This window comes from Periplaneta americana, chromosome 15, assembly GCF_040183065.1.
Source record: "Periplaneta americana isolate PAMFEO1 chromosome 15, P.americana_PAMFEO1_priV1, whole genome shotgun sequence".
NCBI classification, from domain to species: Eukaryota; Metazoa; Arthropoda; class Insecta; order Blattodea; family Blattidae; genus Periplaneta; species Periplaneta americana.
The window spans coordinates 61,707,808-61,723,865 of NC_091131.1; the positions used below are offsets into that span (position 1 = coordinate 61,707,808).

The window sequence follows — 16,058 nt, forward strand, 5'->3', positions numbered from 1 at the left end:
TTTTAATAAATGAGCCGTTCAGAGCAAAAGTGGTGTAAGTCAAAATTGGATAAAGAGGTTTAAAGTAAAAATTCTGTAAAATACATCGAAAAGTAGCAATTAATACGTCGTTCTTGCTATCCACTGACTGCTAATAGTTTAAATAAAGTGAATATTAATTACTACTTTGCGCTGTATTTTACAGAATTTTTACTTTAAACCTCTTTATCCAATTTTGACTTACACCACTTTTGCTCCGAACGGCTCAAATGGTGCTTGATCACTATGGCTCTGAACCCTTAATACAATCTGTCTTCGTGGGTGTTGGCTAATGAGATTGAGAGTGGAGTGAACTCCCAATCTCATGGGGGATAAAACAATGAATTATGTGCCTATGTCTTATTTATTCTCTTCAAATACCAGTGACATTTTTCACCCATCCACGGTAATATGATACATCAGTAAATACACCGGGATTCTCTCGACGTGCACATCCCACTCCCCAGGATGTGATGCCCACGAGTTTCCCGTCCACGGCGAGGGGTCCTCCAGAGTCGCCCTGAAACAGAAACATGCGAGTCAGTTTGCATTTGATCTATTAATTTTTTTTGTTATTTATTTATTTTTATTTGTAATATTTTAGAATTCTTACTGTTAGATAAGCACATTCTAGGAGACATTAATGGGATATAACAGGGTACAGCAGGAAAATCCTGTGCTGTGAGAGAGAGATTATAACAGATGAGATACGGAGGAGCTGCCATAACAGAGAACAAGGTTTACATGTGATGCTACGCATTAAGGCTCATTCACAATGAAAATCATAACGTAAGCGTTAACTTAAGAATATAAACGTTACGGTAAAATCAAGAAGTCATATCATCATTCACTATGGGAACATAAACATAACCGCAAACATACTTGGTAACCATGGAAACATAACAACGACGCCATTTCCTCATATTCTCTCGTATACTTCAGCGCTCTTGTAAACGTCTTACGGTAATGTTTATGTCAGTGCTTATGTGAATCATTGTGAATGATTCCATTTGGTAGCCTGGGCGTAAACTTCTGTGTTTATGTTACGGTTATGTTTCATTTTCATTGTGAATGGGCCTTTACAGTAGCTATAGACGGAGAAATAACTGAAACAAAAGACATTCAATACTTATGGCCATTTTACGTTCTTCCAGCTTTTATTGTATGAAATGTATCCTGATTTAGAATGCGATTATAATTTTGAATCTGTACTATTAAAATATAGTCTTGCAAAAGGAGGGGGGAACTTCATTGGCTGAAACAGTTTATGAAGAAACGCAGGTTTTGCTCGAAGTTAATGTTGAATGAGATTCTTGGTGTAGTTGATTAATTACATTTCAATCTTCAACAGAGGAAATTCTCTTCAAAATATGTGATTGGTTCTCAGTCAATAAATTGGTATTAAATTGTAACAAAACTAACATAATTCAATTTAAATTCTGTCCAAATTCAACGTCGCAAATTTCTAGCGCAATAATTAACAATAGATCCCTATTAGAAACAACAACAACCAAATTTCTTGGCTTAAAAATCGATAATGTGTTAAATTGAAAAAAAAATCATATTAAAGAAATTACCCCCAAACTAAATTCAGCTTGTTTTGCTATTAGATCTATGCAAAATATAGTAAATATCAATAGCTTAAAAACAATGTATTTTGCATACTTCCACTCGGTAATGAGTTTTGGAATAATATTCTGGGGAAATTCCACAGATAGTAACAGTATATTTCTATTATAAAAAGAGTAATTAGAATAATAGTAGGTGCCAAATCTAGGGAGTCGAGTAGGACTATTAAAAAAAACTACAAATAATGCCCATGGCTTGTCAGTATATCTTTTCATTAATAATCTTCCTCGTATGTAATCGTGAAAACTTTGTAACTAATTCAACAGTTCATAGCATAAATACACGTCAAAAAATGACTTTCATACTCCATCGGCAAGTCTATCGTGCTATCAAAAAGGAGTGCGTTATATGGCAGTAAAAATTTTTAATAGCCTCCCTATCGATATAAAAAATGCAACTCAAAACATAAAATTATTTAGGGCCAAATTAAAGAAGTACCTAATTTCTCACGCCTTCTATTCTGTAGGTGAATTCATGACATTCAATAACACTTCATGAAATTGATAGTCTACTAAAACTTTGTGTTGTACTAGTAGACTATATTGTAAATCTCGTCTGTATATATTTAATCTAGACTGTGACTATAAATTAAAATTTTATAATAGTATTAAGTTTTTTGACTTGTTCCGTATTCTAGCTGTAAGCAATGTATGAATACCCTGGAATGTTAATAAATACAATACAATACAATACAATACAATACAATACAATGCTTCAGGTTAATGAAAACAGTATTAGGAATTTGATAAGTTAGTTAAGAAGAATTTTACAAACCAAGTTTTAATTGTCAAAAGCATATTGGAACTGAAGAAAAGCTAGCTCTGCTTTCAATTTAAAGATAGTTTGAGAAATAGTTTAATAATTCGTAAAATTCAGTAATAAAGAAATAAGGTATAACTTAAAAAAATCCTGTGAACAAATCCGAGTGTCACATAAAAAGTGTACTCGACTTGCTCACAGATCAGTAGAAACGTACGTATCCAGTTTGTGTCAGGAGCCATACGGTATATACAAAAACAGAACTTGCAAGATTCTGTATTGCTTTGCACTGTTTCACCTACGTAGCCTAGTTCAGGGGTTCCCAACACCAGTGTCGCGGACTACGTGCTGACGCTTTATCAACTAAGCCACACCGAATTCCAGCTCCGATGCTGGATCGAATTCCCTCAGTTTAAGTTCTATCTCTCAGTTTTCTCTTTGGTGACCTACTCTCATGTACTGTGTCACAAAATATGTGACAGTGGCACAATGTTCAACGCACTATGTTATATTATTATGATATGATATGCGTAAGTAATCATTTAGTGACTCAAGATGGCGCTAATCCCGTCGGATCCCGGCCACTTAGTTACCCGAAATGAGTGCACCGCTGTACACTGTCTTTACCACAAATTTTTTAATCCCGTAACTGGCGATTTGAAGCCTATTAATTACATTAACCACTTATATTGGGGGTAATACTAATATTTCACACATTTTTTCAGGCAAATAGCCTACATATACCCTACTTATATGAGGGCTATTCATAAAGTAACTTCCGTTTATTTTTTACAAACCTGTGAATGACGTTACAGAATTTGGTTACAATACGTTTGAAAGTATACACTCTAGTTTATTTTTCCATATAGTTTCCAGTCACATTGAGAGAATTGTCGTAGCGTTTGACGAGCTTTGAAATTCCGCAGTCGTAGAATTCGGCCGCCTGCGACTGAAGCCAACCTACGACGCTGATTTTCAATTTTTCGTCATCGTCAAAGCGCTTCGAGCCAAGCCACGTCTCCATGATGAACCTGCGGTTTACTCTAACCCTTTTGTCAACCATATGAATCAGATCTGCATTCACGATACTCGGTCGACAACTTCTCTCTTCATCATGGACATTGGTTCACCCATTTTTGAACATACAGCACCATTGTCTTACACCACCTTCACTCATTACGTCTGGCCCGTAAACTTCACAAAGTTGGCGATGGATTTCACTAGCTTTACAGTTTTTGGCCACAAGAAATCTTATTACAGACAGTACCTCACACCTGGCGGGACTTGCGATTGCAGCACACATTTTGACAGCACGTGGCTCAGAGAGGAACAAAGACACGACCTTGACTCTACCGCTGCTCGATGCGTACTTCTTCAAGATACACTCCATCGCAAGAGCGGCGCCACTGTCTCTGTTGTTAAGCACACTATATGAAAACGGAAGTTACTTTATGAATAGCCCTCGTAATTAGGGAACATATGAGCTATAAATTTTACCCCAATAATAAAAGGGTATTTAAGTATTTCCCTTTTATTCGTTCATGGTCGAGTTATTAGCCTGTCTGTTTTCCATCATGGAGAACCGTGTTCGATCCCAGTCCTGATTATGGAGAAATTTGTGGTAGACAAAGCGGGCGCGAGAAACATCTTGGAATCGTCCTGTTTCCTTCACCATTGTCTTCATAATTCCATTAATACTTCACACTCACCCTCACTCTGCGAGGTCTCGAGCCAGGTCTCCAGAACAAATAACAAATCGTTGTAATGTGTGTAATAAAAACTACATTTCAATATTTCCCTTTGAATTAGGGTATCAATAAATTCCTTCGAATAAAATATTAATTATTGCCTGATATTTTGTTGTTTGAGACATAGCACTAGGCTACATGTCCTTCTGCGCTTTGACCAATGGTCCACACCACTTCTCGTAGAGAAATTACGCTGCATCGTCATACATTGTTTAATCCATTTTGAATCTTGCGTACACTACTTTTAACACTTGAATATAAGTAATTGATTAACTAGCGGACTTAGTCGTGTTAATTATGTAAGTCTGTGCGGCTTACAGCTGTTTCGGTGCTTCATCTCACCATCCTCAGCTGTGGTATGTTATGTTTTAATCCTTTTTCCAGTAGAATGATTTCGTTGCGGTTGAAGGTTATGTTTGTTGTGTTGTGTATTTTTGGATGGAATTTGTGTTCTGATTTGTGTGTTTTTGTTTGTTGTGTTTTTAGTTTTGCTATCTTGGTATTGTGTCGTTTCTTTATTTTGTGGCTGATGTTCGATATTATTTCGTTAGTGTGTGTTATGATTTCTTCAAGTTCTGTATGGTGAGTGATGTGTGCTAGATGTAGATATGTTTTGTAGGCGTTTGTGTTATGTTTGTTTTTCATGTGATGTAGGTGTTTGATGTTGTTCTGTATGTGTAGATTCTGTGCTTGGGTTTTAGTTTTTTGAGCTATGTGTGATGTGTTTTTATGTGTATTTGTGCATATTTTGGTGTGATCTGCTGGTTTAAACATATGTGATTGAATCTGATGTTGTGTGAGGCTTTGATAGTCTTGATGCGCGCTGACCTGTATTTGTGTACTAGTTGACTTGTAGAGTTGTCTTGATAATCCATTTTGAATCTTGCGTACACTACTTTTAACACTTGAATATAAGTAATTGATTAACTAGCGGACTTACTCGTGTTAATTATGTAAGTCTGTGCGGCTTACATAATTAACACGAGTAAGTCCGCTAGTTAATTAATTACTTACATTGTTTAAGTTGAAAATCAATGCTTCACAGTTTAAAAGAGTCATAGTTTTGCGAAGGATTGAGATCTGTAGTGTTTCAGAAATATTACATGAACATAAATAGAAAAGACTTTGGAGGAAAGAAACTTTGTGATTATCTAGATAAAAAAAAAAAGACCTTGATGTGTGTCTCTAAGTGTATTTTCCGCACTATCCCAACAATTCTCTTTAATGTAAATTACGGAAAGGTAAAAATTAGGATACAGTGTTGTAGAGGTGATGACTTGGCTATTACCTGACAGGCGTCTTTCCAATCTTCCAGAGTGCACATTTGGCCGTCGTGAGTTAAATTTTGGTAACCCTTATCTTGGTAAATCTTCTTGCACTTATCGGTGTTCAGAATCGACAGTGAAACCTGCTGCAACACGTGCGGCTTGCTCCCTCTCTCCTATGAACATACCACAGAGATGATTGTTATTATTACGCCACACATACTATACCGGTACTGTCATCCTCTGAGGAGTTTAGGGCTGAGAAGAATGCGGTTCCGACTAGTCTAGCGCGGTACTGGAGTGGGAGGGAACAGTGACATCGCCAGTCTGGAAGGAAGTACAATCATACTGAAAACATTCGCCCAATTTACGAGAGCAGTATGCCTATAGTTTTCTAACGTATTTTTGGCGATATAGAGATACAACCATTCGTACTTACGTGTTCAGAGAAGGAAAGTATTGTAGAATATTTTATTTATTTATTTAGTCTATTATTTATTTATTCTGGTGAAGTTAAGGTCATCACACCATCAGAAATACAAATACAATAACATAAATAAACATAAAAATCATAATAAAACTACAAGAATATAAATGAAAAGAAGAATCATGCTATAAAATTTAGTGATTAGTAGAATTGAATTAAATTTGTAAAGTAATCAATTTAAAAATAATAATAATAATAATATTAAACTGCCCCCCCCCCCATTGAGGGTAGCCCTTACGGACACAGTATATCCTAAAAAAAATATTATACATACATATGTAAACATAGATAGTAAGTTTTAAAAAAGGGAAACAAAGAAAAGGGCGTGAAAAATTACAATTGCTATTAATGTGGTACCATGTGATTAATTAGGATTTGGCAGGATTTTTTTAACACAATTATCACAATGTCATCCCTCAGAGATGTTGGCAGAGCAAACTGCCGTCGAAATTCTTCGAAAAAAGCTGGTATAGTCCCTCGAGCACCTATGAGCAATACCTCAACGTGAATTAAGGCATATTTCAGCTTGAAATAGTTGACTGTAGGCTCATAGATCGACTTCTTCTCAAGGTGGACCTCGGCTGACTGATGACATTCTACTTCAAAACGTATCGTGGGATCCACAATGATGCCCTGTTTAGTGTCAGCATTGTACGCTAAAATATCTGCTCGTCTCGTTGACCCATTTTCCACAGCATGTTTCCTTAAAAATGACTTGTAACGGTGAAATATTTAATATGAGTCATTCATATAATATTAACATAGCTAACATCAGGGAGATGTTTGAGCAAAAATTACAATATATTTAATATATTTATAACAAAATCACACAGGCCTAGGTAAATAATATGTATATGAAATATTCACACACTACTACAAACTGAAGACTGCATATTTTTGGACGATTAATACTTCCCACTCCGCTCGACTCGGCTTGGCTGTAGCAACAAAAGAATCTCCCTTCAACCTCCCCCCCCCCCGCACCGATGGCAAGAATACCTCAGGTCCCAGCACTAAACTCGTCGGAGGAAGACAGTACTATAAAGGTTGTTTCATAAATACACGGCAAAATTTCAAGGTTGGATTCCACACACGTAGAGGATAAAAATGTTATATAAACATGGGTCCGGAAATTGATAAGTATTGAGATATCAGATAATCAAGTATTTTATGTTCACATCAGCAGTCAAAGTAAAACTTCAGCAGCAGCTCAGAAACAATACGTCAGGCATGTCAGAAATCAGAATCTAAATGTGCAGTTATGTGCGCGGATCGCCGGTCTGTGCAGGTTGCATCAATCAAGCGTTGCTCTTACCCGTTCTTAGCTGGAGGTGTGTACAATAATCTATTCTGCGCTTCTAGGGTTGGATTAAATAGACATTTGGACATTATAAACATAGTTAGCATAACGAAAAAAACACAGTTATTATCAGTGTCTATATTTGACAATTGTAATACAAGAAACTTTAGGTTTACTCAGTTATACTTCACAAAGTAGTGGTTTGTAAAGCATAATTTATTAATATGATTTTTATACAGTATTTGAAGAAAAAAGTCGCAGTAATTTCGAAACAACAAGAAACGAACAAGTATTTCATTTTACGTAGTAGGTACTAATTATTTTAAAGTAATAGACCCTACTCTTTCATTGTTCGTCAAGCATTATTATTTACTGTGACCATTGGTGCACAAGTGTTGAAGAAAATATTGTACTCCCAATTAATTACATGCAGTAGGATATTGTGAAGTTTTTACACTGAAATTATTTCTTTGCTGTATGCCAATAAAATTAATATTAATATTAATAAATATAAATTAAGCTTAGAATTTAAATTCGCATATAGTTTAATTGAAAACGTTGAGAGCAAGTATCGAAAAGTTGGGAGCGTTACTCAAAGAAATTAAAAGTGTAGTTCACAAGCTGTGAAGCGACGATATTTTCTTTATGTCAAATTTAAAGATTTGTTAATATAAGTATATTGAATTAATTTTGTGACGTGAGATGGAAAATTTACCATTATATATTTTTCCAGAAAATTTTTCCGCCTTGCAAATAGTTGTTTTCTTCTCTCCTTACAACCTCAAGAACCTCACAAGTATTCCTCACTATATTCTCATCACATACCAGTTTATGAAATGAAAGTCGTAAGTCGTCTAACCTTTGATGGCTGTGTTAGTACAGACTCCAAAACAACGCCATTGTCAAGTACGTTTTGCCGTGAGAGTACTGATTAAGAACTAAGCGCTGGCAATATCATATTTTGAGAACTTTACTAATCTGATCTAAATTGTCACCTCACAACACTATTACCTCGACATAGGCTGATGAAAGCTTTTCATTTTAAAATAACTATTATTGTTGGCTGAGGAAAACATTATAATAATTATGTTATATGATTCGTAATTTCTCTTCTCCGTTATCTGTGAACTCCTCACTTTATTTATCATAACACACTCACAGACACAGCCAAATCGGCACTCGTACTGAAACTGTGGTACTGAAACAAATCTGCTGGAGGTATTGTATAGCTCTGTCGCGTTCCCCTCTAAGGCGATTCACTCCCTCCAGGTAGGGGAATAGAGAGTGCACATCGCACAGAAACAGTTGCACTATGTGCAGGGTTTTGACATGCCTGCAATATGTAGGGCCTAGATGTGCAGAATCATTTTAAAAGATTTACTCCCCCACCTTACGACAGCATGTAGCATCTACAGAACCTTGTCCACAGTACAATAACGGCGAGCCCATGCCTACCTATTTAGTGTTTAAACTACTACCGGTACTACAATCAATCTACGAGTGCTAACAGATTCCGTTCAGCACTGATCTTTACCAGCTACAACTACCTATATGTATTGTTCACGAGAATCGAACACAATTTTGTACAATTAATTTGCAGAACTGTCATACTTCAATGTCTGATATCTCAGTAACTATCAGTTTCTGGATCTATGTTTATATAACATTCTTTTATCGTCTACATGTGTGGAATCCAACCTAAAAATTTGTCATGTATTTTTTAAACATCTTGTATGTATAGTAACTACAGTAATTAATAATAATTAGGATTTGAATAGGTCGTAGAGGATTGAGTTTGAGAGAAAACCAAGCGCACTTCGTCGAACCATTGTTCTGTTGCTTTTAACTGATCCTCGTGACTCGACAGGCAGCAAAGCCATCTAAGAACTTGCCGAAGCTGCAGATTGGAGCGCTGCTGATATTGGTATTGTTAGGTTATATTTTTCCTAAATCAAAGTCACTTCCCTTGCAAGAACACTCGGTCTACATCAGTTCATCTGTCAGGTAGGCCCACAACTATGTACTGTACATCACATAATTTTATGATGTGTGGTAGATTTTATGCAGTAAATGTAAGCAATATGTAGCAGAGTTTGGTAAAGGTACTGTTATAACAGTTTATCTCTTATTCTCAGTTGATATTGCTCACCAGTCGTTTGTTTTGTTAAATACGAAAATAAAATGCCAATTGTCTGAGTTTGAAATTAGTATTATGCTTGGAAAATTTGAAATACTGCGTCTTTGCTAACCATTTAATTAAGAAATAATGTCCCATTTTCTAATAACAATCAGAAATATTCAACGGCTACGCGGCGGCGCCGAAAGTACCCAGCATTTGCTCTTAATGTCTTGATGGGAAAACCCAGGAGAAACCTCAACCAGGTAACTTGTCTCAACCAGGACTTCAAACCGAGCCCGCTCGTTTCCTGATCAGACATGCTAACAGTTATTCCATAGCTGTGGACTAAGAAATCTGATTTTAAAATCATGTGTATACTATAATTGTTTTTCATTACCATAGTAATGTTAATAGCAAATATAACCTGCACATTTGAACACTAAAATAAAGTTTTCGGTTTCGTAGAAACAGAGAATGAAGCTTTAGAGTGAGTTCTTTTAATTACCTAAGTTGCAATCTATGTTACGAATTCACCAATGTAGAGAACTAATTACAAAAGCTCCATAAGCTTACAGAAACGACGAGACGAACTGTAATGAAAAAGTTTAGACTAAATACAACTTTAAATCTTTATAAAACATTCGTCACCCCACCTTACTGTGTGGATCTCAATCACGGACATTCGTAACCATACAAAAACTATGAATAAAAATGTTATGAGCATGTAAAACGAATGTCCGATCAACGTATTTAATACAGAATGCCTAACTACAAACCAGCTACAAGGAGAAATGTTGGAAGGTCATGTAAGAGATAACACGCTCCATTTTGGCTTTTCCACATATTGTATGCATTGAGGCCGAGCTTCCAGCAAAAACAACATATGATTACGACAATGTCCACACATACAATATCCACAAGCGTGACTTCAACAAATGACCCTGTCTTCCACAATTTGTCAAAGATGCACTCGTTAGGCTTAGGCCTATTATAACCTAAATTTAAAAATTGAGTATCCAGTAATAATTGAGGGTGGGCTAAAGCAAGGGCATGCACTATCACCTTTACTATATAACTTTGCTCTAGAGTATGCCATTAGGAAAGTCCAGGATAACAGAGAGGGTTTGGAATTGAACGGGTTACATCAGCTGCTTCTCTATGCGGATGACGTGAATATATTAGGAGAAAATCCACAAACGATTAGGGAAAACACGGGAATTTTACTGGAAGCAAGTAAAGAGATAGGTTTGGAAGTAAATCCCGAAAAGACAAAGTATATGATTATGTCTCGTGACGAGAATATTGTACGAAATGGAAATATAAAAATTGGAAATTTATCTTTTGAAGAGGTGGAGAAGTTCAAATATCTTGGAGCAACAGTAACAAATATAAATGATACTCGGGAAGAAATTAAACGCAGAATAAATATGGGAAATGCGTGTTATTATTCGGTTGAGAAGCTTTTATCATCCAGTTTACTGTCAAAAAATCTGAAAATTAGAATTTATAAAACAGTTGTATTACCGGTTGTTCTTTATGGTTGTGAAACTTGGACTCTCACTTTGAGAGAGGAACATAGGTTAAGGGTGTTTGAGAATAAGGTGCTTAGGAAAATATTTGGGGCTAAGAGGGATGAAGTTACAGGAGAATGGAGAAAGTTACACAACACAGAAATGCACGCCTTGTATTCTTCACCTGACAAAATTAGGAACATTAAATCCAGACATTTGAGATGGACAGGGCATGTAGCACATATGAGTGAATCCAGAAATGCATATAGAGTGTTAGTTGGGAGGCCGGAGGGAAAAAGACCTTTAGGGAGGCCGAGACATAGATGGGAAGATAATATTAAAATGGATTTGAGGGAGGTGGGATATGATGATAGAGAATGGATTAATCTTGCTCAGGATAGGGACCAGTGGTGGGCTTATGTGAGGGCGGCAATGAACCTCCGGGTTCCTTAAAAGCCAATAAGTAAGTAATAATTGAGGCGATCTGTGGAACAAGAACTTAACTACAAAATGTTTAATTTGAGTTACCTCATCAAACATTTTAGATCTCGTAACAGCATTGCACAGAACGACATTCAAAATGTTTCTAGAGAGTGTTGTGTTTGTTGTAGGGAAATAATATTTTATCAGGATGTTGATGTGTTATTAAGGATTCAATCATTCAATATATGCTAGACAAGAAAAATCGATGTAACGTGCGTTAAATTATTATTCCAGGAAACGCCTCAGTTGCAGTTTTTCTTTGTTGCAAGTACAGACCCTAAGAACGCCCCATCCAGTAGCAACTCCCATAGTCCCTTCCGCTACTGGCGAGCTCTGCATAGATATCGGTTGCACGGTCTTGCTATAATCGAAGGGCGGATCCACCTGCAAATAAAATACGTCATTATTTATATTTTAATACAGGGGACGATACGGACGACAGACCTTGAATTTCATAACTAGAGCTTGGAAGTTTGGCAAAATGTCTTTTTTGTATTGATTGCAGATACCGAGCTTTCGATATTAAAGGAAAAACTATTTTCATGTCGTTCTCAGTATTTAATAAATTTCTTATTTTGTCTTTTTGGCGAATTGTAACGAAATTGTCTTTTTTTATATAAAATCGTATTTTTTAAAATACCTCAGTAAGGCGTAATTAAAACGTCCGATGTAATTATGATTATATATTTTTTGTGAAGAAAGGAGACAAATTTTTTGGTAGAAAAATAGCTCTTTTACTTGGTTATTTAACGACGCTGTATCAATTACTGGATTATTTAGCGTCGATGGAATTTGTGATAGCGAGATGGTATTTGACGAGATGAGGCCGAGGATTCGACATATTATCTGTTGGGGAAAACCTCGGAAAGACCCCAACCAGGTAATAAGTCAAAGCAGGAATCGAACCCGCGCCCGTGCGCAACTCTTGATCGGCAGGCAAGCTGCTTAGCCAACAGAGCTACGCCGGAGGCTGGTAGAAAATATTACTCTATTAACTTAGGCCTATGTAATTGTTGTGATTTTAGTTCACAGTATTGGAATTAGATATGCTTACTGTTCACTCAACTACCACACGTGTTACATTTATACTGTTTTCGCTGTAAGAAAAATCCTAATGTAAACATAAGCACGTTGCTGTCATACCCGTGATTGGCTCCCAGTCGAAACACTCACACGACGCAGGAAAATATAGTTCGTATTTGGAAACAACAATCTTGTATTATTTGAGAATAAAAAATTGAATTCTAGTTGTTAAATACGATGAAACATTTAACGTCACTCATATGTCAAACGCTATGTAAAAGAAAAGCTACTTTTATATTTTGTTATGTACTATGAACGCGGATGAATACCAACAGTAATACCGAGGTAGTCTGTTCTTGTAACAACATGGCGTCACTTGAGCTCGTAGTTGTTCACGTAAGCACGTGGTACTGAAGTATGGCTTCTGCATCCTCAACTGTCCATTGTGAAGAGATAAGACTTTAAAAAAATATAACTACAGTAATTATAAAATAAATGTTTCCTAAGCAAACGAATGCATAGTAGTGAGGTTAGGCCTACTTAACGGGTAATGGGAAATGTTTAACATGAAACAGAATGTACAACAGTAGGCGGGAACATGTACTGAGAATCTATGGCGCCAAACAGCGGCCAATGAAGTCTCACTTCAGTCACGTGCTATTGTTTATATTAGGATTTTTCTTACAGCGAAATGATTATAGTCCCACAAAAGTGGTCAGCTTAGATCAAACCTGTCCAAACGGTGCTCATTGAAGGGAGGTCACAGCTGAAGGAGGAGAATAGAAGATATAACTTGCGAGCTCAGAGTAGGGGTGGTATCTTTGCGGTGGAGAGCGAGTGGAGTGCTCTAGTTAACTGTTCAGAATTGTTCAATATTCTCTTGTCTCTTGAGTTGTAATCACCTGTAGTGCATAATGGACGTAGGGAAATGAAAGAAATGTGATCATGAACCATGTTCTTTTCATATGTTATGGGAAAGCTGTTATTTTTTGTAGCAGCTGGAGAACATTCTCAGTGCCTTATCTGTCAGAAAATTATTTAAAAAAGACGAAAACATAATATAATGCACCACTACGACGCCATACATAACGTTATATAGGCTATGATGATTTTGTTGACGAAGATCGCAAGAGAAAAGTTGACGAGTTAAAACTATCTTTATACCCTAAGGTACAGTACGATTATTTAGTCCTGACAGTCGCCGGAGATGTGTGCCTGGGTCAGGCGAGTTCATTTAGTTACGCCAAGGGGTGTTTGGGTTAGTCAATCGATTGCCTCCGGAGCGATCGGATGTTACGCATGCGATAGAGCGGTACGTTTCCAGTACAATTAAGCTGTACTGCATTCCCTTACCGACCGTCCGCCCTTATCTCTACTCCGGAGCCCTCCCCACTACTCCTGTTACATCCCCTCTTTCGCGTCGCTGATCTGTCAGAACTAAATAATCGGTCTGTAGGTCATAAATGTATCGTCCCATGTTGAATGGTTTTAAGCATTTAAAGTATATATTGTAGTTTTATTTATAAAATGCTACAAAATTAAAAGCACACAATTCATTATATTTAGTAATTCTATATTACAATTTTAAAATATTGTAATATTTATTAATTTCTATGCAATATGTTTCTACAGTTCATAAAAATTATTTAAATCAGAAATGCAAGTTAGAAGCAGCCAACACTAAACACTACTACTACTACTACTACTACTACTACTACTACTACTACTACTACTACTACTACTACTACTGCTACTGCTATTATTACTACTACTACTACTGCTACTACTACTACTGTTACTACTACTGCTGCTACTACTATTACTACTACTGCTACTACTACTACTACTACTGCTACTATTACTACTACTGCTACTACTACTATTACTACTACTGCTACTACTACTATTACTACTACTGCTACTCTTACTACTACTATTACTACTACTACTGCCAAAAAGTTAATGCAAAACCACCTCTTCTATATTCAACATTAAAACCTGAAACCAGGCTAGTATTTATTTATTATTTTATACTTTATTGGCATCATTACCTTTATTGATTGGTATATTTTATATTTATAATTTTTTAGGTTTATTATATATTCCTTTATTAATAATAATAATAATGAAATAATTACTGCTACTGCAATTAAGATTAATTATCTATTTAGACAAGAACTTAAAAAGAAGCAACTGACCTTGAGGAGGGCGATGTCATTTTGTACAGTTGCATGCACGTAATGGTCATAAAAAATATCTTTCACCTTGTGCACAGTGCCACCCTGTGAGTGGAAAGGCGAACCCGCGCGCAGAGACAGATAATGTAAAGATAATCTGCAGAAAAAAAAAAAAACATACATAGACTTATCACGTAACGAAATGACTCCGGATAAATGGTCTTGAGTATTTTGTTTCCTTCTGCTATTTAAATTCCAAAATTATTGCCTCACAACCATTCATCCAACTTACTGTACTTACTTACTTACTTACTTACTTACTTACTTACTTACTTACTTACTTACTGGCTTTTAAGGAACCCGGAGATTCATTGCCGCCCTCACATAAGCCCGCCATTGGTCCCTATCCTGAGCAAGATTAATCCAGTCTCTATCATCATATCCCACCTCCCTCAAATCCATTTTAATATTATCTTCCCATCTACGTCTCGGCTTCCCCAAAGGTCTTTTCCCCTCTGGCCTCCCAACTAACACTCTATATGCATTTTTGGATTCGCCCATACGTGCTACATGCCCTGCCCATCTCAAACGTCTGGATTTAATGTTTCCTAATTATGTCAGGTGAAGAATACAATGCGTGCAGTACTTCGTTGTGTAACTTTCTCCATTCTCCTGTAACTTCATCCGTCTTAGCCCCAAATATTTTCCTAAGAACCTTATTCTCAAAACCCTCAATCTCTGCTCCTCTCTCAACCATACAGAACAACCGGTAATATAATTGTTTTATAAATTCTAACTTTCAGATTTTTTGACAGCAGACTAGATGACAAAAGCTTCTCAATCGAATAATAACAGGCAGTTCCCATATTTATTCCGCGTTTTTATTTCCTCCCGAGTGTCATTTATATTTGTTACTGCTGCTCCAAGATATTTGAATTTTTCCACCTCTTCGAAGTATAAATCTCCAAATTTTATAGTTTCATTTCGTACAATATTCTGATCAAGAGACATAATCATATAGGCCTACTTAGTCTTTTCGGGATTTACTTCCAACCCTATCTCTTTACTTGCTTCAAGTAGCATTTCCGCGTTTTCCCTAATTGTTTGTGGATTTTTTCCTAACATATTCACGTCATCCGCATAGACAAGAAGCTGATGTAACCCGTTCAATTCCAAACCCTCTGTATTATCCTGAACTTTCCTAATGACATATTCTAAAGCGAAGATAAAAAGTAAAGGTGATGGTGCATCTCCCTGCTTTAGCCCGCAGTGAATTGGAAAAGCATCAGATAGAAACTGGCCTATACGGACTCTGCTGTAAGTTTCACTAAGACACATTTTAATTAATCGAACTAGTTTCTTGGGAATACCAAATTCAATAAGAATATTATATAAAACTTCTCTCTTAACCGACCATTCATCCAACTTTAAACAAAATTGTATATTGGAAGTTCCTCATAAAACTTACGGCCGTAAGTGTAATGAGAGGTTTATTCTGACATGCATAATAAAAAACAACGGAGTAGCATAATATTTTCT

General features: G+C 36.3%; 1 protein-coding gene across 1 annotated transcript in view; it reads right to left on the reverse strand.

The window, feature by feature from the left end:
* Nucleotides 1–340: 340 nt before the first annotated feature.
* Nucleotides 341–16,058, reverse strand: part of LOC138715716 (trypsin delta-like) — a 36,827-nt gene continuing 21,109 nt past the window's right edge. The window contains exons 6-9 of the mRNA XM_069848771.1: nt 14,541–14,676; nt 11,596–11,703; nt 5,443–5,595; nt 341–538 (exon numbers count right to left, since the gene is read on the reverse strand). Coding sequence (XP_069704872.1) covers nt 392–538; nt 5,443–5,595; nt 11,596–11,703; nt 14,541–14,676 — 544 coding nt within the window. The 3' untranslated portion in view covers nt 341–391. The remainder of the gene's footprint in view (nt 539–5,442; nt 5,596–11,595; nt 11,704–14,540; nt 14,677–16,058) is intronic.